The sequence below is a fragment of the Choloepus didactylus genome, chromosome 18, assembly GCF_015220235.1.
Source record: "Choloepus didactylus isolate mChoDid1 chromosome 18, mChoDid1.pri, whole genome shotgun sequence".
Lineage (NCBI taxonomy): Eukaryota > Metazoa > Chordata > Mammalia > Pilosa > Megalonychidae > Choloepus > Choloepus didactylus.
Genome location: NC_051324.1, coordinates 24,296,441 through 24,322,723, shown reverse-complemented (window position 1 = coordinate 24,322,723; position 26,283 = coordinate 24,296,441). Strand labels below are relative to the sequence as shown.

The 26,283-nt window shown below is 38.9% G+C and overlaps 1 protein-coding gene across 3 annotated transcripts in view; it reads left to right on the top strand.

The window, feature by feature from the left end:
* The window catches only part of BLMH (bleomycin hydrolase), a 58,830-nt gene extending 42,194 nt beyond the window's left edge, over positions 1 to 16,636 (top strand). For 2 of the 3 annotated variants that reach the window (XM_037810027.1, XM_037810028.1), the window contains one exon: positions 15,656 to 15,807. In XM_037810027.1, coding sequence (XP_037665955.1) covers positions 15,656 to 15,807 — 152 coding nt within the window. Of the gene's footprint in view, positions 1 to 15,655 lie in introns of all 3 variants that reach the window. The other variant, XM_037810026.1, reaches the window with a different exon arrangement.
* Positions 16,637 to 26,283: the final 9,647 nt, after the last annotated feature.

Here is a 26,283-nt window from a genome sequence, read left to right as displayed (position 1 = left end):
CTGGTGACATATATGACTCTGAGCTTCCCCTTTCCACCTCATTCACAAGCCATTCAGCACTGTTAATTATTCTCACATCTTACTACCTACACCTCTGTTTATTTCCAAACATTTAAGTTCGTCCTAGTTGAACATTCTGCTCATACTAAGCAACCACTCCCCATTCTTAAGCCTCATCCTATATCTTGGTACCTTGTATTTCATGTCTATGCATTTACATATTATAATTAGTTCTTATCAGTGAGACCCTGCAATATTTGTCCATATGTGTCTGGCTTATTTCACTCAGTATATTGCCCTTGGGGTTTTGACATCAACCCATTTTTTTTAAGATGGTTTTGTTCACACCCCATACATTCCATCCTAAGTAAACAGTTGATGGTTCTCTGTATGGTAACATATTTATGCGTTCACCACCTTCACCACTATCTATATAAGGACATCTACATTTCTTCCACAAGGCAGGAGGGAGCATCAAAGAAGGTAGAGAGGGAAAAGAAAGAGGAAAAAAATGACAGCTAGGAAGTAGCAAAAGGGAAAGTAATCTTAAATCAAAGTAGGGTAAGGAGTCAGACAACACCACCAATGTCAAGTGTCTATCATGCCTCCCCTATCCCCCCTTCTTATCTGCATTTACCTTGGTATATCACCTTTGTCACATTAAAGGAAGCATAATACAATGATTCTGTTAGTTACAGTCTCTAGTTTACATTGATTGCATCCCTCCCCCAATGCCTCCCCATTTTTAACACCTTGCAAGGTTGACATTTTCTTGTTGCCCTCGTAAAAGAACATATTTGTACATTTTATCACAATTGTTGAACACTAGATTTCACCAAGTTACACAGTCCCATTCTTCATCTTTCCTCCTTTCTTCTGGTGTCTCACATGCTCCCAACCTTCCTCTCTCAACCGTATACATAGCTATCTTTGTTCAGTGTACTTACATTGCTGTGCTACCATCTCCCAAAATTGTATTCTGAACCACACACTCCTGTCTTCTCCTATCACTCTGCATTGCTCCCTTTAGTAATTCCTGTAGGGCCAGTGTCTTGTTCACAAAGTCTCTCATTGTCTGTTTGTCAGAAAATATTTTGAACTCTCCCTCATATTTGAAAGACAGCTTTGCTGGATATAGGATTCTTGGTTGGAGGTTTTTCTCTTTCAGTGCCTTAAATATATAACACCACTTCCTTCTTGCCTCCATGATTTCTGCTGAGAGATCTGCACATAGTCTTATTACGCTTCCTTTGTATGTGATGGATCACTTTTCTCTTGCTGCTTTCAGGATTCTCTTTTTGTCTTTGACATTTGATAATCTGATTATTAAGTGTCTTGGCATAGGCCTATTCAGATATATTCTGTTCGGAGTACGCTGCGCTTCTTGGATCTGTGATTTTATGTCTTTCGTAAGAGATGGGAAATTTTCATTGATTAGTTCCTCTATTATTGCCTCTACCCCTTTTCCCTTCTCTTCTCCTTCTGGGATACCAGTGATATGTAGATTCTTGTATTTTGTTTCATCTTTAAGTTCCCAGAGATGTTGCTCATATTTTTTCATTCTTTTCTCCATCTGCTCCTTTGCGTGTAGGCTTTCAGGTGTTTTGTTCTCCAGTTCTTGAGTGTTTTCTTCTGCCTCTTGATGTCTGCTGTTGTATGTTTCCATTGTGTCTTTCATCTCTTGTGTTGTGCCTTTCATTTCCTTAGATTCTACTAGTTGTTTTTTTGAACTTTCAATTTCTGCTGTATATATGCTCAGTGTTTTCTTTACAGCCTCTATCTCTTTTGTGAAATATTCTCTAAAGTTTTTGAATTGATTTAGCATTAGTTGTTTAAATTCCTGTATCTCAGTTGAAGTGTATGTTTGTTCCTTTGAGTGGGTCATAGCTTCGTTTTTGTTAGTGTAGGTTGTAGTTTTCTGTTGTCTAGGCATCTGACCTCCTAGGCCACCCCAGTCAGGTTTTCCCAGATGAGAACAGGTTCAGGTCACAAAAGGAGGAAATATTCAGTATCTGTGAGGGAGGGGCTCTCGGCTCTCAGCGCAGGTCCGCAGTTTTACTTACAGATTTTATACTGTGATCTCGGGCATTCCTCCCAATTCAGGTTGGTGGATGATGAGTGGGCAATCACGTTTGTCTCCCCGCAGTTATTCCTGGTTATTTACTAGTTTTTTGGTCATTTATGAATTGTTCTTGGGGGGACTAACAGTTTTCCACTTCTCTCTATGCCACCATGTTTTCTCTGTCTCTCCTTCATTTTTGAAAGATAATTGTACTGGATATAGAATTCTTGGTTGACAGTTTTTTCCTTAAATATTTTAAATATGCCATCCTCTTCTGTCTTCTGGCCTTCTTGGTTTTTGGTGAGAAACCTGCTGTTAATCTTACTGAGAATCCTTTGTATGTGACAAGTCACTTATCTCTTGCTGCATTCAAAATGCCCTCTTTTTCTTTGGATTTTGACATTTTCACTATAATGTATCTTGGTATAGATCTCTTTGAGTCTGTCCTGCTTGGAATTCATTGAGCTTCCTGGATGTGAATACTCATATCCTTCATCAGATTGGTGATGTTTTCAGGAACTGTTTATTCAAATACTTTACCTGCCCCTTTCTCTCCCTGTCTTGTCCTTCTGGGACTCCGATGACGTACATGATGGTACTCTTGATGGTGTCCCACAGGTCCTTCAGGCTCTTCATTTTTCTTCAGTATTTTTTCTTTTTGCTCCTCACACTGGATAAGTTCAATGATCTTGTCTAATTCGCTGATTCTTTCTGCTGCTGCTTCAAATCTGCTGCTGAATCCATCCATAATTTCCATGTCTTTATTTTTTTTCAGACAGTGATTTCTAATTTCCTTTAGTTCTTTGTGTATGAGTTCTTGTAGCTTATTGAACATATTTAAGACAGTTGATTTAATGTCTTTGACTAATAGTTCTAATAGTTGAGCTTCTCAGGGATGGTTTCTGGCAAATCCTTTTTTTTTTTTTCCCCCTATAAAGGTGCTGTACTTTCTTGTTTCTTGGTGTTTTTGTAATTTTTTGTTGAGAACTGGACATTCTGAGGATTTTGTTGTTGTAACTCTGGAAATCTAGTTCTCCCACTTCTCTGGGATTGCTAGGTTTTGTTGTTATTATTGTTCAGGGCTTGAGCCATCAGTTTGTGACTTTTCCACACTATTTTTGCCTCCAGATGGGGAATGGAAAGAGAAAAGAGAGAGGGGAAAAAAAGGTACTGCCTCTTTAAGACTTTTCTGCCACTTTTGCCTGAGGGAGGTTGGAACATTCACTGTGCTCGGAGCTGGCCTCCCAGCAATCTGAAGTAGCTGATCAAAAGCTGTGATCAGCAATCAGACCACACACCCCTGGATTTGGGAGGACTAGGTCCTTATAGTTCACCCTGGCACCAGCAAGCTGTACCAGGAGCCTGGGCTGCCTGGGCTACCGGCCCTTTGTTAGGGGAGTAGGGTGTGGTAGCTACTGTACAGAGGGTGAAATTCACTAATATTCACTGCAATTTACCATCCTCTTCCTCCAGCTCTTCCCCGGATGCTGCACAGTGTTTCACCAGACTCCAGAGTTTCCAGATAGGTGATTTGGACAGTTCTGCCAATTCAATAGTTGTTCTGGTAGAGAGAGTAATTCTGGAGCTTCCTACTGTGCCACCTTCCCAGAATCCTTTTCTTGAGACTGTTTTTAATAGTAAATGAAAGCCTTTTAAAAGAACTTTTATGCTTTTATTTTCAAGGTTTTAAACCAAAAGTGGCAACCACCGTGGAGTATATATGCACATGATCAGGTGATGTACATGTGTGCTAAAAAGTGGTGGTGTTTTGTGGGCATGTAATCATCCAGCTTTCACAGATCCATATTTCTTACTTCCAACCAGTGGATACTGGCTGAGGAAAACATTAACCATAGCTTTCTAGATGAGTTAGAAAGCTGGGAGGAAGTAGTAGGGAAGCCCAAGAAGTGAGATACCCAGACCCTTAGAATCAAGCTTCATCATATTTCTCACCCAAGCAGGAACCAACTAACCATTTTCTTTAAAAACAACCACAATGATAACAAATGGAAAAAATGAAAGAAAAGAAAAAGAAACTGGGGATCTAAGCAACTCTTTGCCTGTTACCTCCCTCTATGTTTAGAATAGTGGTTTTGAAACCAGGATTCCCAGACCCCTAGGATTTCTAAGGGTATAAAAGGTGGTGGAGGAGTTTGGAAGTGAGAAGATGGAGCTTCACTCACTGATTTTTGAAAACTACTATCTTAGAAGAGCCTATTAACCTGAGTTTTGAACTTGACAGACTTGAGTACTTCAGTTGAGCAGCATAGGCCAGTATAAAGTAGCTAAAGTCTGAAGGCCATTTAATCTGTTTAATCTGTTGTTCGAAGCCTTTTCATATTCCCAAGAAAATGATCATTGGTAGATTTTGGCCCACTGTCCTTGTGTCTGCTGTGAAACTCAGCAGCTCGGTTTTTATAGACAAACAATTCAAGTGCTATTGGTGCATTTCTGTTCCTCATCAGATAGTTGCATGCCCCTCTTTTGTGATTTCTTTAATGTTCTGTGATTACAGGGATGCTTATTAAATTAGCTATTAAGAATTAAAGTGCAACATATTTTTAAATAGGTGATTTCTTATAAGATGAATTTCATTTTAAGACAAATACACCTTAGGGTCATATAGAGAGTAATTTAAACATCAACAAAGCTACAGAGATTTTTTTTTTAAAACAACTCATAATTTGGTTGTATCTGTAAATAAGTGGTAATTAAGAAATGGATGCAAAGCAATAGTTTGTCTTAAAGTTGGAAGGATTTGATTTTTTTGTAACATATTTAAAAACATAAGATACTGGGTTAAATTGTTTTTCTATTGCTTCAGATGAACCTCTGTAGCATCTGTTTAATTTCTGGTCTAATTCTGGCCCCTGTAATTGGGTTTGTTATCATAGAGTTTAGTGTCTAGGAAGAAGACTAGAATTATGGGTTTGTTTAGACCAGCCTGGATCCATCAGCTTGCTTTTTTTGATATTTTTCTATCTGTAGCAGTCACTGCATTGTAGATAGTAATGACACCATTTAAGAAAAGAGGAAATGCTCTGTTTTGTTAGTGTGAGTTATTTTCTTTATTATTCTGAACCTAAATTCCTATTTTTAAATAGGATCCTGTGCCACTTTGCTGTTTTTGCCCCATTCAGTTGTACCTCTTTACTCCTACTAGAGACAAGTATTGCTTATGCTGACTTACTCATTCCATTATTGTTTTGAAAGAACTGGGATCTTGATCCCTATAATCTGCCTGTAATCCTTCCTAGTGAAATCTGTAGCTATCTATTATGATTAAACTTTTTCTGTTGCTTTTGAATAAGTGAAATGGCATAGATTATACAAAGAAAAGCCAAAAGATAAGAATTGAACTGGAGTGAAAATAGGGAGTAGTTCATTCAAAGCCAAAATAAATCATCATATGTTTGTTGGTAATGTTCTTTCTGACTTAATAGGAAGGAAGGAAAGAAAACATGATCTAATTTAATTGGCACACTTGGCCTGACCTTAGGAGAATGTGTAGTGTGTTGTTATGTTGGTGATGTGTGTTTACCCCAGCAGAGCCCTCCTGTCTCTCATCCCTGGGGCTGGAGGGGGTGGCTATTGGTTGGCACTTCTGAGGCAAGACCTCTCAGGACCTCTGTGCTCTCTTGGGAAACATGACAGCCCTAACAGCATTGCTGGGATTTTATTTCTGTAGATAACATTGTTAAAGTTTGTTACTGTTCTCTTTGGAATTCCTGCCTGTTGAGATTAATGGTTTTGGAAAAAGCAATGTTGACAAGACAAGCTTGAGGTAAACAGAGCAGAGATACCTGGGCAGGCTGCCCTTGCCCACTGCCCCGTCCTGGCTTTGGTCCCTCTCTTGGACAAGTTCATAGCTCTTCCTGGGATCCCAGAGGCTATTAAGTAAGTCGAATAACCTGACTTTCACAAAGTGGACAAAAGTTCCTTCTGACCAGAGGACACGTAAAAGAGAAATTAGTTCTTGCTTTGCTGCATCTGTTGGCTTACTTCATGTTGGTGAGTTCTAGTATTTATAGTCAGCCAAAATGAAAAATAGGAAGTATATCTAACATGCACACCAACATGGCTTTCTTTTCTCCCCTGTTTCTTGAAGTACTTGGCAGTGCATTTTGTATCTCATTTATGGGTCATATCAGAAATGGATTTTACGAGTGGATGAGGGAACAGACCTTGGGACTTACTTGTCTTTCATTTTAAGAAGTTGATAGGCTTGTTAGAGTAAAATATTTTGTAAAATACTGAAGAATTTAAAACAAGGGAAATAACTTTTGGTTCTTCTCATTCTTAATCAGAAATTTGTCTGACAGGCACATCATTTTTAAGCCAAATTGGCCTACAGGTCACCTAGCTAATAAGTTATAGAGCCAGAATTGTAACCCAGACAGCCTGACGCTAGAACCTCTTCTCTTAACCTCTGTACTGTGCTTCCTCCCAACTTCTTTGTTCTAGTAACATCTAGTCCACTCATGGAAATAACGAGACAATTCATAATCTTTGGTAACCAGAAACCAGCAGCTGAGAGGACATAAAACTGTATAAAGGATCTGGAGACATCATTTAACAATGTGTTTTTGACAGTCAATTAATAAAATTCTTGATTGGTCTCCCGGTCTTATTATGGAGCTTTACTTCTTTGTGATTGGTTCACTTAGTCATGAGATTTTATTTCAGTTCTAAAGCCTGAGAACAGAACTCTGAACATGGAATTATCATAGCATAATTCTTAATGCTTATTTAGTCTGGTTTCTCAGTATGCTCAGTAACACAATTTCTAAGTGAGGGTAGAGGAGAATATTGTTTTCCAATTCTGCAACATTCACTAAAAGAAACTTCTTTGACTTTTAAAAAAATGTATTATTGTGAGATATACATAGCTTAAAAATTACTTTATTATTAAGTGTACAATTCTGTGACGTTTAGTCTATTGACAATGTTGTATAACCTTCACCACTATCTATATCCAGAATATTTTCATCATCCCAAACAGAAACTCTTACCCATTAAGCAGTAACTCCCCATCTTCCCCTTCCCCCCAGCCCTGGTAACCACCATTCTGCTTTCTGTGTTTTACGTTCTTTATCTTTTAAAAATTCTATGTCTCCTAATTTTCATTTTGAACCAAGATTAGTTTTTCACTTTCAAATTGCTTTTATCTCTCTTTTTTTTAACTTTTCTTAAAAATGAGCCTCTCTTTTCCTGATTTTATTTTAGTAAAATTCCCAGACTTCCTCCTAAAAGTGAACCTCTTGGTGGTCTCAGAGACTTTGTCATATTAGAGATGAATCGGAAAAGAAATTTATGTGGCCAATTCAGAATATATCTGGACGTCTGCTTCCTAAAAACCAAGATTGTGGCCATTTATCACCTCACCAGCCAAACTCCCATGTGTGATTTTGAAGATAGTCCAAAACTGGTAATAAAGCTCACCATATCCTTCATATATTGGTGTATTGTAGAAATAGGTGAGTTCTAGAGACAGTCAACCATCTTGATTGTAATGGACAGTAATTTAACCCTTTGTGATTTCAAATTTTTCTGTCAGTAACATGGATAATTATTCTGTTTTCTTATGAGGTCTGATGGTTTGTCTTATGTAGAGCCATCAAATGAAATAATATAATGAAAGCATTTCTCAAATGATATGCTGCTTATTAACATGCAGTTACATAGCTCCTTGCTTCCTAAGAATTCAAAGTTTGCTAATGTATTAGTATTTATTTCTCCTCATGGCATCAGGGTAGAATAACTCAGGATGCAAACATGGGGTTTATACCTATATTTTGTGTGAGGAAACGGAAATTTATTGAGAGGAGTTGACTTACTGGCTGTGTAATCTTAGTCACGGTATTTAGCCTTTCTGAGTCTCAGTTTCCTCCCATTAAAATAGCGTTAATAATTGTATCTACCTCATAGGGTTGTTGTGAGATCAATGCCTAGCACATAAGTACTCAAAAATATTAGCTATCACTGTTAACTGTAGACTATGATGGCAAGAGAGGAAGATGATAAGGCCATGTAACCCTCCCTTCTAGAGGATGGCTGTCTAACTTGCCCCATCAGATCGCTAAGAATTTAGGACCCTAGTGTGACTGTTGTACTACATCACCAGTTTATTAAATGGGTGATCCTTAACATGGGCTTAGTTTCGTGAGAAAAAGCAGTGGAAATGAATAAACCTAGTGCTGAGGAAAAACCATTAGCAGTAGCGTCAGCTCACATTTATTGAAGGGATGCAGGGAACCATGTACAGGCCATGGTGGACTGAATGTCTGTGACCCTCAGAGGAATTTATGCTTCCTTACCTGGGGCACAGGAAGAGGCTGTCATGTGACAGAGTGGCATTCACGGTGTGCTCCTTGGACTGTAAGGAAAAGGATAAGTAGACCGAGAAAAGCAAGAGAAAGCATGATTTCTCCAAGAAGTCAGATGATAGAAAAATAGGAGGAGCCAGGGAAGCCCACCCTCAGTGGGGAGACGATGAGGACAATGTTGAAGCGGCGGTTAATGAAGTGGGTGACGGGTAGAGAGAGAGCCACGGAAACCAAGGGACTAGACGATGTCTACGAGAGTATGGTGGTATAAACAATGGTACAGCAGAGCAGTTGGAAAACGAGTCGAGGGAAAAGGCTCTTGGGCTGGACTTTCAGGCCATTTTTGTAACCTCCAGGAGGGATGGAGGTGGAAGCCCAGCAGTCATGTTATCCACATCAGCAACACTTCAGTGCTTAATTCCTTCAAATGCTTAGTACAGTGGGGTGGATGGAGGAATTGAAGCTGGGACAATTGAGGCTGTAAATCTTACTCTATATGGTGTTCATAATCTGTTAGAACAACATATACATAAAATAAATACAAGAAGTGCAAAATAATAAACTGTAAGGGAGATGGTGGGCTCCTTAGGGATTCTTCCAGGTTGAGCGGGTGTGTAGGAAGGCTGGCTTTTGGCATGTGGTGCATGCTTTGGGCTGGTCAGAGGAGTGAGGCCAAGAAACAATGTAGCCTGCCATCCTTGGAGCTTTTGAGGAATGGTCAACAAGCAGACTTTGCCTGAAACACATAGTGATAGTTTTGGAGTCGGGGCGGGGGGTCATTGAATTTTAGGGGGAAAGCACCTTGGGATGACATCTGAATCTGTGCTTTCCACCATGGGCCCATCAGAGATCCTGGCAGAAGTGAGCTTGCCTCCAGGCTTGCCTGGATGGTGCTCACTGGTCTGGGGAAAGGGGAATCAAGACTGGTGTTGCCATTGCTCCTCAGCCCAGAAGGGAACAGGCTTCTTGTGGCTCCTTAGTCTGGGCCACTTGCTCAGGAACTGTATACTTCTGCTGACCATACTTTGTTGTGGTTTGATGGTTTTAAAAAGTACAACCCACAAAACAAAACAATCCTCTCTCCCTACCACATTTTCTATTCCACATATACCAGAGAGACGGTACCTTCTCTAGCCCTTCTTTCTGAAAGAGGCCACAAGTAAGATCCAGCCACAGGGTGTTCCTTCTTTGATCAGCAAAAGGTTCATGAACATGAATGTGTCCTTAGCACATAGCCGGATTTTTATGTTTACTCTGGAGGAAAAAGAAGCTTCTTCTCAGATCATTGTCTAAATATCAGGCTTACAAGCAGCTGTTTTGGTTTCCTTCCTCTGGCTCTTTTAAACATCCATCCCATCCTGTTCTCCATGCTTCTAAATACATGCACTTGAAACATGTGGCATCTCTCTGTCCCTGCGTGCTCTATTCAAGGACGCTGAGCCTTATGGAAATGACTCTAAATTTGAAGTTAAGATGACCTGGGTTTGAATGTGGGCTTTCCACTTACTGGCTGTGTGACTTTAAACAACCTATACCCACCCTGCCTGCCTCCTGTGTTGTGAGGATTAAAATCAAAACCTGTGCCGTGTATGTGAAATTGCATCATGAAGCATAAACTCCCTACAGTTTTTCAGTGATTTTTGTTTTATCTTCTAAAGTGTAATTCTTTTAATAGATAGTAAAGTTACTTTGTTCCAAAATCAAAATATAAAATGGTATATAGAGAGGAATCTGTTTCATTCTGTGTCACGATCCACTCTGTTCCCCTCTTCTTTTAGGTGACCATTTCTGTTTGTCTCTGATGTATTTTTCCAGTGTTTTTTAGTGCAAACATATATATAGTTATTATTTTCCCTTTTTTAACACCAAAGGTAGCATACCCTATGCACTGCTCTGCACCTTGCTCTCATGCCTTTTAACAACTTGCCTGAGAGGCATTTCCATTTCAGCATGTGTCCATATCAGTTCAGCTTCATTATCTTCCATTGACTGGATGTTCCATAGTTTATTTAACCAGTGCCCTACTAATGGGCTTTGGGTTGTTTGCAGTCTTTTGCTATTACAAAAAATATTGTACTGACTTAATATATGAACAGTGGTTAGAACAGTTCCTGGCACATAATAAGTGCTGTGTAAGTGTTAGCTATTATTGTGCATTAATACAAATTATAGGTATGTAAATACAGTGTATCTGTAGGATGAAGTCCCAGAAATGGCACTGCTTTCCTTCCTAGGAGCTTTTCTTCAACCTTAAGCAATGCCATTGAAAGAAAAGGGCAAATGACATTTGCAATTTTTCCACCTCTTGCCAAATTACGTTCCATAGGAGTTGTATCATTTTGCACAATTGCAACATATACTTTACAAATTTAAGGTATTACAGCATGCTTCATACAGAAGATACCTTAAAAAGTGGCTGACAGATAGTCTCTACTTAATTATCTCTGATCAGAAATTGTCTCTGAACAGAGATGGGGCCTAGAATGTGCCAAGGCCTAAGTGGGGTTTTTCATTAAGACCATGTTTCTGATATTTCCTTATCACTTATTTTTTTTTAATTTATTTTTCATTATAGTAGCAGAAAAATGATGCTCAGAATAATACCAGTTAAAAATTATAAAGGAAGATAGATAGATTTGACTTTATAAAAATAAAAAATATTTAGTTGTCTAGAAAACAGTATAAACTATATTAAAAGGCAAAGTATATAATAGGGAAACATTTTTTCTGTGAATCTGTGTGAATCTAGGTATATAGTACACTATTATTGATGAAAATTCCTGATGAAATTGGGCAAGCACTACAATTAAAAATGGGCAGGTTACAAAAGAAAACTGTAAATAGCTAAACGCATTTTTTAAAAAGGTTCAAATGGGACCCCAAAAGAAAGTTTGTAATTATATGTTCTGAGTAATGATGAAGAACATAAGAAAATTAAACAGATAATTAAGGATGTGTGCAAAAATTTAGTTTCAAAAATGTTTATCACAATGTTGTTACCAAAGATGAAACAATCCAGATTCCGACAATAGGAGATTGGTTAAATACATTTTGGTTTAGTTATGCATATTCATCTCTAAAAACTATAGAGTAGATAGATGTATTTTTTTTAATCAATATGGAAGAGATTAATTGGAAAAGTAGCATGTATAATGTCTCCTTTTTTATGTATAGAGTCTACATATAGAAACTTTATCAAAGGACTTACGTGGAATAGTAACAGGGCTTTTCCCAAGGTGGTGAGATTGCAGTTAGTTTGAAAATTTGTATTTATTTTCTTCTTTTTCCTTTTCTTTTTTGCCTTTCTGTGTTTCCAAGATTTTCTTTACCATGCATGAATTATTTGAGTAAATTATAAGGGGTCAAAAAGCAACATAACTTTTCTGAAATTTTGTGGGGGTTAAAAAAATCATTCTATCCCATGGCATAAAACTATCATTTTGTTGTTTCTTTTCATTTTTTTTCCTTGTGTGTTTATTTTTACTGTAGTTATTATACAGTATATACCATTTTTATAGACTTTACTTTTTTCACTTGAATATTTTTCCATGTTGCTACATAGTTTCCTAATTTCATTTTAAATACTGGGACAAATGCCAGTGTGGCTTTTGCTTTCTTTTTTTGTGAACCTTCCTTCAGCCGTAAGATAACTCCATCAGGGACAGATTGGCAGTGAGCTAATGAGGCCTCGGAAGCCTGGCTTCCTTAGGTTCCTGTTCCCAGGCAGATCCACGAGAGCAGAACAGATAGATTGATTTTGTCACACACACCTTTTTTGAAAATGACAAAAAAGTAATTAGCCACAAGCAGCTTGTCAGTAAGGTAAAATACTTCATATAACAAAGATTACAAAAAAATATATATTTGTAACTCAAACGAGAATGTATTTGTCACCTCAAGCTAGTCTGGGAGGTTAAATCTTAGGTCTCTGGTGGGATTTCAGAAAACCTTTTTCTCTGATAAAGGCCTTCCTTTCCTTAAACTAACTATTCAAAGCTATTCTGTTTCTGGGTGAATTCGGTCTAACCATTTTAGAGCTATCTCCCCAAATAATTTTCCTTTTACTGATACTACTCTTTTTCTTACAAAATACAGAAACATGGCCAGTTTCTTTAAAGGACTCTTAACTTATGTTATTTCTTTCTCATTGCGTGTAAACAAGACATTAATGTTTAAACAAAATTTAATTTCACCTTAGTTCCTAAAGCTGACTTTCTTTATCCATTTATCTATTGCTTCCCTAAATGTAACCTTTAGATTCCTGGAACAATTTTTTTGTTTTGTTTCCTTTCTTTTCCTTTATCCTTGGGCAATGCTGTTTTCTAATGGCCAGAGTACTTAAGGGCTAAGTGCTGCAACTTTCCTCAGATCCAAAAGGCCACATTAATCCTGCCTGTGTGGGTGCTTTCCTGCTCCCTCACTTTCAGACACCCTGATCCTAATCTCAGTCAAACTCCAAGACACTCGGTGTCAACAGGAACAGCAGCCATAAGTTCATTATCTACTCAGGGTGCAATTACTTGGCAGCCACCTAGACAGTGAGGTTTTCGTGGGTCCCAAAGAACTCATATCCTGAAGAGAGAGACTAATCAAGTCAGGTCCTCTTGACAGGGACTTTGAAAGAGTGGATTACAATTGATAGGAATTTTAATTTGTGAGGACTTAATCTGATCTCCTGCTTTTGGAACAAGATAGTGGAGATGTACTTATTGTCCATTTTCTCTGGACATTCATTTGATTGTGTGATGATAGTATTGTTATAAGGACACAGAGTTTTATTACATGAATCTGCCTCTGTCTTTCACCTGCCTCATTGCCCAGAGATACTCTAAAGGTTTATTCAGCCTGCATTATGGTTAGAGAAGATGAGTAATGTCTCAATGGTGCAGTGTCTAGTAGTCTGGTTTCCTGTTTGCTGAAGGCTCCTTTTTGGGAAGGCAGACGCTGAGTTTCTCAGGAGTAACCTTATTAAGATGCAGCAAGAAATGGTCCTGGTTGGCCCTTCAGCTGACAAGCTTTGGATACTAGAACTTAGTGACACTAGTGTAAGGTGATAGTAAGTAAGAGCCAGGCCCTGACTGCTGGACACAAGCAAAGCCAGGGACTTTCAAGACAGAAACCAGACACAGCACAGGCTACAAAATTTGTCTGTGTCTCCTTCCCAATATCTCATATTGAGAGAAGGAGCACTGGCTCAGGAAACTGGCTCATCAAGGGAGAAGAAAGACATGTTTCCTGACCCAACTTGAGCACTTTTTCTTTTGTGGGTAAACATGCTGGGTAAATTCTTTTACTTCTCTCCAAAGTGAAAAGCAGCATTGGGTATGAATAACCTCACCAAATCAATTAATTGTGTTTTCAGGTTAAATAATATCCTCTGTCACATCACAGAAGCTTGACAAAATTAGACCTACCACCATGTCATCTTTTAATCATTTAAATCAGTCTTGCCTCTCATGCAGCAGTTCTCAGAGTGTGGCCTGGGGACCGTTACAAGTCCCTGGGACCCTTGTAGGGCGTCTGTAAGGTCTTGCCTTTTCCAACAACATAACTGTGTGAGGCTGGAATTTCCTCATCTACTTCCTCCAAAACAACATATTGCAACAAATTGAACGTAGAACCAGATACAAGAATTGAGCTATCTTCTCTTTACCAAGCCAGACATCAAGGTATAAAACACAGTAAAAATGTGAAACATTGTCACTTTTCTAATTTTTTTTTTTAGAAAAGTTTTTTCCTAAAAATGTATTATTTGTATTCATATTCTTAATTGCTTTTTAAAGTAAATTCATAAATATTTTAATTTTTTCCACTTTAATTTGTAACATTATAAATATCAATAGATATAAATAACCACATAAACAACTTTTTGGGGTCCTCGATTTTAAGAGTGAAAGGGGTCCTGAGCCAAAATGTATGAGAACCCCTGCTCCAGAGAACCCTCTTAGATCTCCCTTTCTCTTGGTCCTTCGTAGTGGAAGATCAGATAGCATAGACCTAGATTCACACAAACACTTTTGGAGAAAAATGGCTCTCTAACTTTCTGGCCCATGGCTTAAAACATAATAATACTTACATCCAAGGACTCTTGGAAGAATTAAATGCAGTGATGATCTAAAGTGCCTCATATATAGCAGTTGCCAAATACGGTAAGGTTTTTACTCTTATTCTTGGGCCTGTAAGTCTTGGGTGTGTGTGTACATGCAGTGCCCCTGAATAGGTATGCAATTTTGTGTTCTGTATTCTCTGCCTGGCCTAGTAATCCATTCTTGTTTTAAATACATCCCCTGTAATCCCTCACTTTAATCTTGTTCTTTATATTAGCAATGGCTTAGATGAAGCACTTTCCCCGTTTAAGTTTACTGGGAGTATTTTCCTGAAGGGGAATTTGTGTTGCCCTAGTAGAAACTGAGATACAGGTTAATCTTCCTAATGGAAAGAGGCAAGTTATTAGGATGGGTACCTGAAGACACTATACTTTTTCTGACAGCTATGCTTTCAACCTGGGGAATTTGGATTCGTACATTTGTGTCTCTTTGACACCCCTACCACTGGAAAGGCCCACAGATCCTGGGGCCTTACTGAGATAGGCAGGTTGAGCAGCTGTCTGTCTGGATTCTGCCTGATGCTCATCATGGATTTCCTCCTAGAAGAGCAAGGATTGTGTGATCATTTGACTCACACAGTATCATCTAAAAATAAATGGGTACCTGTGATGAATGATGAAAAGTTCCCATGCAGGTTCCCCTAGAACCTTTACTGGTTGTTCTAGGAAATTATAGCAGAGAAGAGCCAGTGATGCTGAGAAGGTGGGTTAAATAAGAATGGAGCCCTTCTGACCCTAGATGTTGATCCCCTAGGTGTGGCTGAATGAACAGGAAGCTTTTTCCATCTACCTTGTAGTGTACAGCTCATCTGCTCACCTTCAGTGAGGTTACCTGGGCAGTGGAATGGCACAGGATTGGTGTCAGCCTTAGTACAAAGCCCAGTTCTGAACCTCACCTGTGTGACATGGGCACGTCACTTAGTTATTCTGGGCCTCAGTTTTCTGGTTGGTAAAAATACAGCCAAAGTTTTCTGGTTGGTAAAAATATAGCCAAGTCTGTCCTGTCTGCTTCACAGAATTGCAGGTGAGATTATAGATGAGAAAGCTGAAAAAATATGTACAAATATTAGTTTTATAAAAGACTTCATTATAGTATTAATAAGATTTCTGCTTTTTGCCCCTTGTTCTCTGAACTCATGAGGCTTCTGTTCTTTTCTCCAGGTTACCTGTGCATGACAGATGAGTGGTTCTCTGAATATGTCTACGAGGTGGTGGTGGACAGGAAGCACGTTCCTGAAGAGGTGCTAGCGGTATTTGAGCAGAAACCCGTTGTCCTGCCAGCCTGGGACCCCATGGGGTCCTTGGCAGAGTGATATTTCTGCCGATTCTTTCCTCCTCCCATACGACCTGAAGTAACTGCAAAGGACAGATCCAGGGACTAAGCCAAAGTTATGCAGATGACTGAGTGTTCTTACAGAACACAGTCGGACTCTTGGTTTTCCAGTCTCCTCCAGGAACTTCTTCGGGGAAGTGTGCTTTGTGCTAAAACAAAATATTCTTAAAGGAACAAAAAAAGAGAAAGATCAGATCATACTTTCTACTCTCTTCATTATTCTACTCTCTTCATCTCCAACCAGCTCAGGATCTCTTAGCATTTTAATCAAATGTAATTGTTTGTCTTAACTCTGTCAAAAAGATTTGGTTCAGTGTCTGTGTTTCAGTAAGCAGGAGAAGATGAGCAACTGAGGTTTATGGAGAGAAAATGGACCTAATGCTCCTTGTTCCTAGAGTGGAGTGGGTAGGGGAGGGGATTGCCCTACGATTGGAGCCCTCAAGACTGCATGCTTCCTACATGGCAGGCCCTGAACTGAATTTTTCCAAGGTAATTTTAGGTGCCTCTAATAGCACAAGCATGGGAGGTTGATCAAGTCTGACATGATTCCTTCCCATTCTCCTGAACCATGGTGGGGCACAGCTCTACTTGAGTCAGGTTTAATAGAGGCTTAGAGAAAGTTGAGTAAAAGAACAACCAAAAACATTATCATGATCTGAATTATAAACATTAGAGGGAGCTCTAGCCAAATGGTTTAACTTCTGCCTCTGGAGTGCAGGTTGGGTAGGCAGGAAAAGATGATATCCATTCTTTCTGACAACTAGATGGTGCTGAGAAGCTTTTGAATAAAACACTTTGCTAAATGAGAATAACTTGGCTCATTTGATCTGTCCAAGAAGTGTTTATTTAGCTATAAAGGAAAGCAACCATGTGCTGACTCATGTTCTTCAAAGCAAAAAAAAAAAAAACAAAAAACACAAGCCAAGCTGGCTCAGAGCTTCCTTGCTTTGACTTCTCTACAAGATATATCATCCTTCCAGGCCTGCACTGGACCTCACTGACTCTGCCTTCTGCCTTCGGTAGTGGGCTTCCAAGCACCATATTTAAGGGGGCTTGTGCCGCTGCCACTTATTCTTCCACCCTGTGTTGTAACTTCAGGGACCCTATAGGGTGGTAAGTGTGGCTCCGTTGGGTTCAGCCTTCCTTTCACTGAAAACAAGTAAGTAGAATACCCTGAACAACATTTTCATCATGGCCTGACCACTACCGTTCTTTCCAAGAATCTACTCAGTTCTAGCAAGGGATATTGTCTGTCATAGCACTTTCGAAGATAATATTGGATAAAGGCACAAGGTTTAACCATAGAGTTTACAATATCCCAGTAATTTTGTTCCAAGAGGACAAATAAATCCATTTCCAGACGCACCATGGTGAACCTGCAGATCTTAAAAGGATGTAGGAAGATAGATTACCTCCAAAGTTAAAATAATTAGAATGATAGCTTACTTTTCGTCAGCAATTATGTAAGCCAGAAGACAGTGAAATATGTCTTCAAGTGTTATGAGAAATTAACCATGAACTTAGAACTCTATACTCATTGAAACTGTCTTTTAAGAACAAAGGAGAAATTAAGACACTTTCAAACAAAAACTGAGTTTGCCCCTAACAGAAGGAAAGTGACACAATATGGAAGGTTCAAAGAACAGAGAATGTAGTGCAAAAGAAGTGATAGATATGTAGGTTATCTAAACAAAAATGACATGGTAGATATGTCTGGCAGGGTTCAATAAAAGATAAAACTAAAATACATGAAAATAGCAGTTAAGTGGGAAGGAGGTGGTTGGAATTAACATTCTCAGATCCTTGTGTCATTCAGGAGGGACTTAAGCATATCAGTTAACTTTAGACTTTGGTGTTAATTATGCATGTTAAAAAATTTCCAGGTTAACTGCTTAAAAAAACAAGATGTAGTTTCTAAAGGAGAATAAATAGAATGAAAAAATGCAATATAATCAGTCTAAAAGAAGGCAGGACAAGTAGAAAGTCCAAAATAGTAGAAATAAATCTCTATCAATAATTTCAATATAAAAAAGAGGATCAACTGTTTCAGAAAAAATACATTGTCAATTTGGATTTTTAAAAGAAATTCAGCTGTATGTTGATTATAAGACATCATCAAAGGATATAAAAAAGATGGAAAAGATATACTAGGCAGATATTAACCAAAATAAATCTGGTATAGCTAAACTAGTAACAGACAAAACCAGGACTGCTGTGAAGAGCCAAACAGCTATTCCTGGGTATGCCCTTCATACAAGCTGATTGTGAATGGCCTCCTTGGAATTGTGCAACACAGTAGCCTTAGAAATGGGCTTTAAGGCTGAAAGCATTGTTAGAGAGTCACTACATAATCTTTTCAATTCTCCAGAATAATATAGACTCTACATTAGTGTGTATCTAATAATATAGCCTCAAAATATATAAAGCAAAAAATGATGTCTGTGGAAAAATAAGTAATCCAACATCAGAATGGGAGGTTAAACATACTTCTCAATTATTGATAGATCAAGCAACCAAATATCAGGTATGTATAAAAAGATAATGCATAAAAAGGTGAGCACTCACACCATGCAGCCACCTGCGTCCCGCCCCAGGCGGTGCAGCACGCCTTGCTCTGCAGCCACCGGGGCCTGGGTACCTCGCAAGGACAGCTTGAACCTCCACTGCATCAACCAGATTCTGAAGGTCAAAAAGCAGAGTTTTCATTTGATGAATTTGAGGAAAACAGTAACTTTGGATGATCCAGGACAAAACTCTGGATTCCTTAGTAGGGTTTTTTGAAGAACTTGTAGTTAAGTCTTACACGTTTGAAGATTATGATGTCTCATTTGGGAGTGGTGTTTTAACTGTTAAACTGGGTAGAGAGCTGGGGACCTATGTGATCAACAAGGAAACCCCAAAGAAGCAAATCAGCTTATCTTCTCCATCCAGTGGGCCCAAGTGTTATGATTGAACTGGAAAAAACTGGGTGTGCTCCCATGGTAGCCGGTTCCTCCATGAGTTGCTGAATTCAGCTTTGAAGACCAAATTGAATTTATCTTCCTTGTCCTATTCCAAAAAAGATGCCCAGCCCATTTTAAAGGACATTAAAAACTATAAAGCCAAGACCCTAGCTTCAATCTACAGTTAAGTGTCTGTTTTTTTCCACTCCTGCTTTTGAGGACAGTTGTATTGTGTGTTAGGGCTTGTGAAGTGCCACTTCCCACCCCACCCCCAAGTTCTGACTTATAATTTCTAAGGAGTTTTTTTGGATTTATTGTCTGATTTCCTCCCTCTTATGACCTCTTTTTTCTATTGTCATGTGTACATACCTGTGCCAGTTTGAATGTATTATGTCCCCCAGAAAAAAGCCATATTCTTTGATGCAATCTTGTGGGGCAGACATTTTAGTGCTGATTAGATTGGAATCTTTTGAGTGTTTCCATGGAGATATGACCCACCCAACTGTAGGTGATGACTCTGATGAGATAATTTCCGTGGAGGCATGGCCCTGCCCATTCAGCGTGGGCCTTGATTACTGGAACACTATATAAGCGCAGGCAGAAGGAGCGAGCTTGCTACAGCCAAGAGGGACACTTGAATGCACAGAAGCTGAGAAAGTAGCTGCAAATGAGAGACAGTTTGAAGACGTCTATAGAAAGCAGACTGTTGCTCCAGAGAAGCTAAGAGAGGACAAACACCCCAAGAGCAACTAAGAGTGACATTTTTGAGGAACTGCAGCCCAGAGAGGAACATTCTGAGAGAAAGCCATTTTGAAACAAGAACTTTGGAGCAGACTCCAGCCACGTGCCTTCCCAGCTGATAAGAGGTTTTCCGGACACCGTTAGCAATCCTCCAGTGAAGGTAACCAATTGCTAATATGTTACCTTGGACACTTTATGACCGTAACTGTGTAACCAAATAACCCCCCTTTTATAAAAGCCAGTCCATCTCTGGTGTTTTGCATTCTGCAGCATTAGCAAACTAGAAAAGATTTTGGTACCAGAGAAATGGGGTGCTGCTGAGTTTGCAAATACCAAACATGTTGGAATGGCTTTTTAAATGGATAAGGGGAAGATTCTGGAAGAATTGTGAGGAGCTTGATAGAAAAGGCCTAAGCTGCTTTGAAGAGACTGTGGAAATATGGACTCTAAAGATACTTTTGATGAGGCCTTGAGCATAAATGATGAATGTGTTATTGCTAACTGGAAGAAAGGTGATCCTTGTTTTAAAGTGGCAGAGAATTTAGCAAAATTGTGTCCTGGTGTCAGATGGAAGGCAGAATTTGAAAGCGACAACCCGGAATATTTAGCTGATGAGATCTCCAAGCAAAATATAGAAGTAGCCTGGCTTCTACTTGCAGCTTATAGTGAAATGTGACAGGACAGAGATAAACTTAGAACTGAACTCTTGGGTACAAAGAAACCAGAAACTGATAATTTGGAGAATTCTGGTCTTCCAAAAAGTGAGACCCCAGAAGCTACAGCCCAACTTGAGGATTTAACCAAACAATGGAACCCAGCTGCCATTTCAGTACAAGACAGGATTGGAGATGGAGTTATCCAGAAAGGATTTGTAGAAAGTCCTATTGTCTGACGACTTTGACCCCTGTGTGTTTCATGCGTAGCCAATAGCATTTTTGTGAGATCTTTATCAATGGAGCCTCTGCCGGTCTGGACTGGAGGAGACAGACAAGGAACAAATTGAAGGAAATTTTTCTTCAAAGACAGAGCCATGGAGGTTGAGGTCTGTGGTTAAGAGGTCTCGGGCTGGAAGAACGGAGTGGCCCACAGACATGGAAAGGATGAGTTTGTCCCAGAGGTCAAGGGTGGGCCTTCCACCTCGATGCTCAGGAAAAGTTCTGCCACCCCAAGCCCCAAAGAGAGTGGAGCACATTCCCAGGGAATTGGGGAGAGCCTGGCCACTACCCCACTGCTCTGAAGGGGTTGAGCATGTGCCCCAGAGATAGGAGGGAATCTGGGTGCTGCCCTGATGTTTGAGGAGGGTGGGGCCGAGAAGGTGGTCTCCCAATGTGTGGATATGTTGGAACACTCACCCTAGCATTTGGAGAGAAAAGGTTTGCTGCAAAGGCCCTTAGGAAGGGTTAGACTCCCGCTCTCTCAAGCCCCAAGGATAAAATGTGGTTGTGTAAATGACTCTCAGACTTTGCAATCTAATGGAGTTTGCCCTGCAGATGTTACGAACAGTTTTGGTCACTTAAATCCTGCTTTCCTTACTGTTTCACTTTATGGCCATGGGAATGTTTATCCTATGACTGTCCCTCCTTTGTATGTTGGAAGCAAATAACTTGTTCTAGGTTTCACAGATCTACAGCCAGAGGGGAATTTTTGCTTTAGGACAGACCATGCTTGTAACTGATTTTGATGGGATCTTGTACTTCCTTATTGTTACTGAAATGATATAAGTTTTTGTGATATTGTGATGGGATGAATGTATTTTGTATTCAGAAAGAATATGTTTTTCTGGGGTCCAGGGGGTGGAATGTACTGGTTTGAATGTATTATGTCCCCCAGAAAAAAGCCATATTCTTTGATGCAATCTTGTGGGGCAGACATTTTAGTGCTGATTAGATTGGAATCTTTTGAGTGTTTCCATGGAGATATGACCCACCCAACTGTAGGTGATGACTCTGATGAGATAATTTCCGTGGAGGCATGGCCCTGCCCATTCAGCGTGGGCCTTGATTACTGGAACACTATATAAGCTCAGACAGAAGGAGCAAGCTTGCTACAGCCAAGAGGGACACTTTGAAGAATGCACAGAAGCTGAGAGAGTAGCTGCAGATGAGAGATAGTTTGAAGACGGCCATTGAAAGCAGACTGTTGCACCAGAGAAGCTAAGAGAGGACAAACACCCCAAGAGCAACTAAGAGTGACGTTTTTGAGCAACTGCAGCCCAGAGAGAAAAGTTCTGGGAGGAAGCCATTTTGAAACCAGAACTTTGGAGCAGATGCCAGCCATGTGCCTTCCCAGCTAACGGGTTTTCCAGACACCATTGGCCATCCTCCAGTGAAGGTACCCAATTGCTGATGTGTTACCTTGGACACTTTATGGCCTTAACTGAGTAACCAAACAAACCCCCTATTATAAAAGCCAATCCATCTCTGGTGTTTTGCATTCCGGCAGCATTAGCAAACTAGAACAATATCCCTACATATTATTAAGAAGGAAAAATTCTGGGAGGAAAAGTGAATTGGTTTCACTCTTAATACTTACTGCAAAACCGCCTTGAAAGTGCAAACACTTCTGAGCCCACTAGTATTGAAATGTCAAAGGCAACTTGGGAATTCTCAAGCCGAAGACCATCTTCTGTTCATGCTCGGTGACTATCAGGGTGATGCTGCATGGGTGACCCAGGGAGACAGGGTGCTGCTTAATTAATTAATTAAATAAATACTTTTTGTGTTTTAATTTAAGGTTCAGTGTAGAATTAGCTGCTGAAATATGTAAGAATGTAAAAAATCTCCCAGGCTAAGTGAAATGTGATAAACCAGGGCAGGTTACAGGGCTGAGGAGGTGCTTTGTACCTTGCAAAGGGCCACATAAATGAAAGAGATGTTCATTTTTGTGACAGGAACCCTGGTCCTAGACTTGACTGAGCCCCGAAGTAGTCATCTCTCTGTAGGCAAGTTTCATAAGCTCCCTGTATCTCTGTTTTCCCCTTTGTTAAATGAGAGGGTTGAACTCAATACAATATAATCGATTATCGATTCAGACATACAGTGGTCCTGTCAGTCCAATGAACAGGCTAGCTTTAATTCCCTTCTGGGTAGATGAGAGGGTGACAATGAACAGCTTTTTAAAGCTATGTGGTAAATATATTGTTATTGGTGTTACTCGAGTGGAGTTTCAGTTGAATTCCTGTTAAAATAACAGTCCTTTAAGGTGTCCTTACTGTGTTAAGCCTGTTACACCTTATTACCTCATTTTAATATTTACTGTCCTGCATTTTACACATAAAGGCTCAGAAATATTAAAACAACTCATCCAAAGTTATACTCATCTTCTGTTATTTTCTTCCAAAGAAAAAATTTATTAGTGACAAGACTATGTGACAAAGGCTTTTACCAAGAACCCATTCCATTATAGAAAAAAAAATCTTAACAATATAAACAAATGTTAAGTGGGTATTTAAAATATTTCCTTTCTTCCAAAATAAAGTTGTTTTTGAGTCAGGTGGAAATTTTTAAATTTGGTGCTGGTGGGAAAATATATAAAATTGTGCATGTTAAAAAAAGTACACAAAAAGATTTAAATATTTAGTAACTTTGGTATAATGGACATATTTAGAACACTGCACCTAATAACTGCACATTTTTTTTTGAGCACATATGGGATTTTTAGAAAAATTGACCACATACTGGGCAATACAATCAGCCTCAACAAATTTCAAAGGATTGTTATGCAAATCACACTCAAACTACAGTGCAATTAAGTTAGGATTCAAAATGTAAAAGACGGCTAGAAATCCCCTACATGTTTACAAATTAAGGAAACATTTTTAAAACAACTCATGGGTCTAAGAAGGAAACAAAGGAAATTTAACCTGAATAATAATAAGAACACTATGTATCAAAAAGGGATATGGCTAAAACAGTATTTTGAAAGAAATTTTATAGCACCAGAAGCTTATTAGAATGTAAAAAAGTCTGAAATTATTGAGCCAAGCATCTGTTTTGAGAATTTTGAACATGAATAAACATAATCTAGTAGAAGGAAATAAAGATACATGTTTAGGGAGAATCAAAAAGCCAAAAGTTGGTTCTTTTTTAAAAATGGAGCAAATCAGCAAGTCTTGAGCACTGCTGATCAAGAAAAAAAGAGCACACACACACAAGGACTTAAAAAGAGGATGCTATTATAGATGCCACGTACATTAGACAAACGGGATATTCTTAACAACTTTGTCAAAAACAATGGTAAAAGCTTAGTAGGCTGAGCCCCTGATCTTGGGGCTTGCCCTTATGAAGCCTATTACTGCAGAGAGGCTAAGCCTGCTTACAATTATGCCTGAGTCACCCTCAGAGAACCTCTTTGTTGCTCAGATGTGGCCTCTCTCTCTAAGCCAACTCATCAGGTAAACTCACTGCCCTCCCCCCGACGTGGGACATGACTTGCAGGGGTGTAAATCTCCCTGGCAATGTGGGATATGACTCCCCGGGATGAGACTGGACCCTGCTTCGTAGGATTGAGAAAGCCTTCTGGACCAAAATGGGGAAGAGAAATGAAGAAAAATAAAGTTTCAGTGGCTGAGAGAATTTAAATGGAGTCGAGAGGTCATTCTGGAGGTAACTCTTATGCATTATACAGATATCCCTTTTTAGTTATTAGTGTATTAGAATAGCTAGAAGGAAATATCAGAAACTATTGAACTGCAATCCAGTATCCTTGATTCTTAAAGATGATTGTATAACTATATAGCTTATTTGTTATGACTATGTGATTGTGAAAACCTTGTGGTTCACACTCCCTGTATTCAGTGTATGGAAAGATGAGTAGAAAAATGGGGACAAAAATTAAATAAATAATGGGGGGTGGGGGTGGGAGGTGAGATATTTTGGATATTATTTTTTACTTTTATATTCTTATTTGTTGGAGTAATGAAAATGTTCAAAAACTGTGGTGATGAATGTACAAGTATATGATGATACTGTGAACATTGTACACTTTGGATGATTGTAAGGTATGTGAATATATCTCAATAAAATGATGATTAAAAAAAAATTGCATTAAAAAATCCACATGCACACATGAAAAAAGCAATGGTAAAGGGTTTGTGTAGAAGACAAGCCCACGGCTTGAGAACAGCAGGACAGGAGACAACACAAGTTGTTTTTATTCAGTCACATTTTTTTATTGTGATTGATCACATACCATACAATTATCCAAAGATCCAAAGTATACAATCAGTTGCCCTCAGGACCATCATACAGCTGTGCATCCATCACCACAATTAATTTTTTCAAGTTTTAGAACATTTTCATTACTCCAGAAAAGAAATAAAGACAAAAAAAAAAAGGAAACTCAAATCCTCCCATATCCCTACCCAACCACCCTCCATTGTTGACTCATAGTATTGGTATAGTACATTTGTTACTGTTGATGAAAGAACATTAAAATACTACTAACTGTAGTATATAGTTTGCAATAGGTATATTTTTTCCCTATATGCCCCTTTATTATTAACTTCTAGTTGTAGTGTCATACATTTGTTCTGGTTCATGAAAGAGATTTCTAATATTTGTACAGGTAATCACAGACATTGCCCACAAGGTTCTCTGTTTTATACATTCCCATTTTTTAACCTCCAACTTTCCTTCTGGTGACATACATGACTCTGAGCTTCCCCTTTCCATCACATTCATGCACCATTCAGCACTGTTAGTTATTTTCACAATGTGCTACCATCACCTCTGTTCATTTCCAATCATTTAAGTTCAACCTAGTTGAACATTCTGCTCATAATAAGCAACTGCTCCCCATTCTTTAGCCTCATTCTATATCCTGGTAACTTATATTTCATGTGTATGAGTTTACATATTATAATTAGTTCCTATCAGTGAGACCCTGCAATATTTGTCCTTACGTGTCTGGCTTATTTCACCCAATATATTGCCCTCAAGGTTTCTTCATCAACCCATTTTTTTTTTAAGATGGCCTTGTTCACACACCATCCATTCCATCTTAAGTAAACAATCAATGGTTCCCTGTATAGTCACATATTTATGTGTTCACCACCCTCACCACTCTCTATATAAGGACATCCCCATTTCCACAAAGCAGGAGGAAGAGTCAAAGAAGGTAGAGAGGCAAAAAGAAAAAGAAAAAAGAGAGAGAGAGAAAAAGAAACATCACAGCTAGGAAGCAACAAAAGGAAAGATAACCTTAAACTAAAGTAGAATAAAGAGTCAGACATTACCAATGCCAAGAGTCCCATACCCTTCCCTTATGCCCCCCTCATATGCCTTTAGCCTTGGTATATTGCCTTTGTTACATTAAAGGAAGCATAATACAATGTTTCTGTTAATTATAGTCTCTAGTTTACATTGATTCTATTTTTCCCCCAATACCTCCCTATTTTTAACACCTTGCAAGGTTGACATTCATTTGTTCTCCCTCATGAAAAAACATATTTGTACATTTTATCACAATTGTTGAACACTCTAGGTTTCACTGAGTTATACAGTCCCAGTCTTTATCTTTCCTCTTTCCATCTCGTGTCCCACATGCTCCTAACCTTCCTCTTTCAACCATATTCATAGTTATCTTTGTTCAGTGTACTTAAATTGCTGTGCTACCATCACCCAAAATTGTGTTCCAAATGTCTCACTCCTGTCTTTTCCTATCTGTCTGTAGTGCTTCCTTTAGTATTTCCTGTAGAGCAGGTATCTTGTTCACAAACTCTGTCATTGTCTGTTTGTCAGAGAATATTTTAAACTCTCCTTCATATTTGTAGG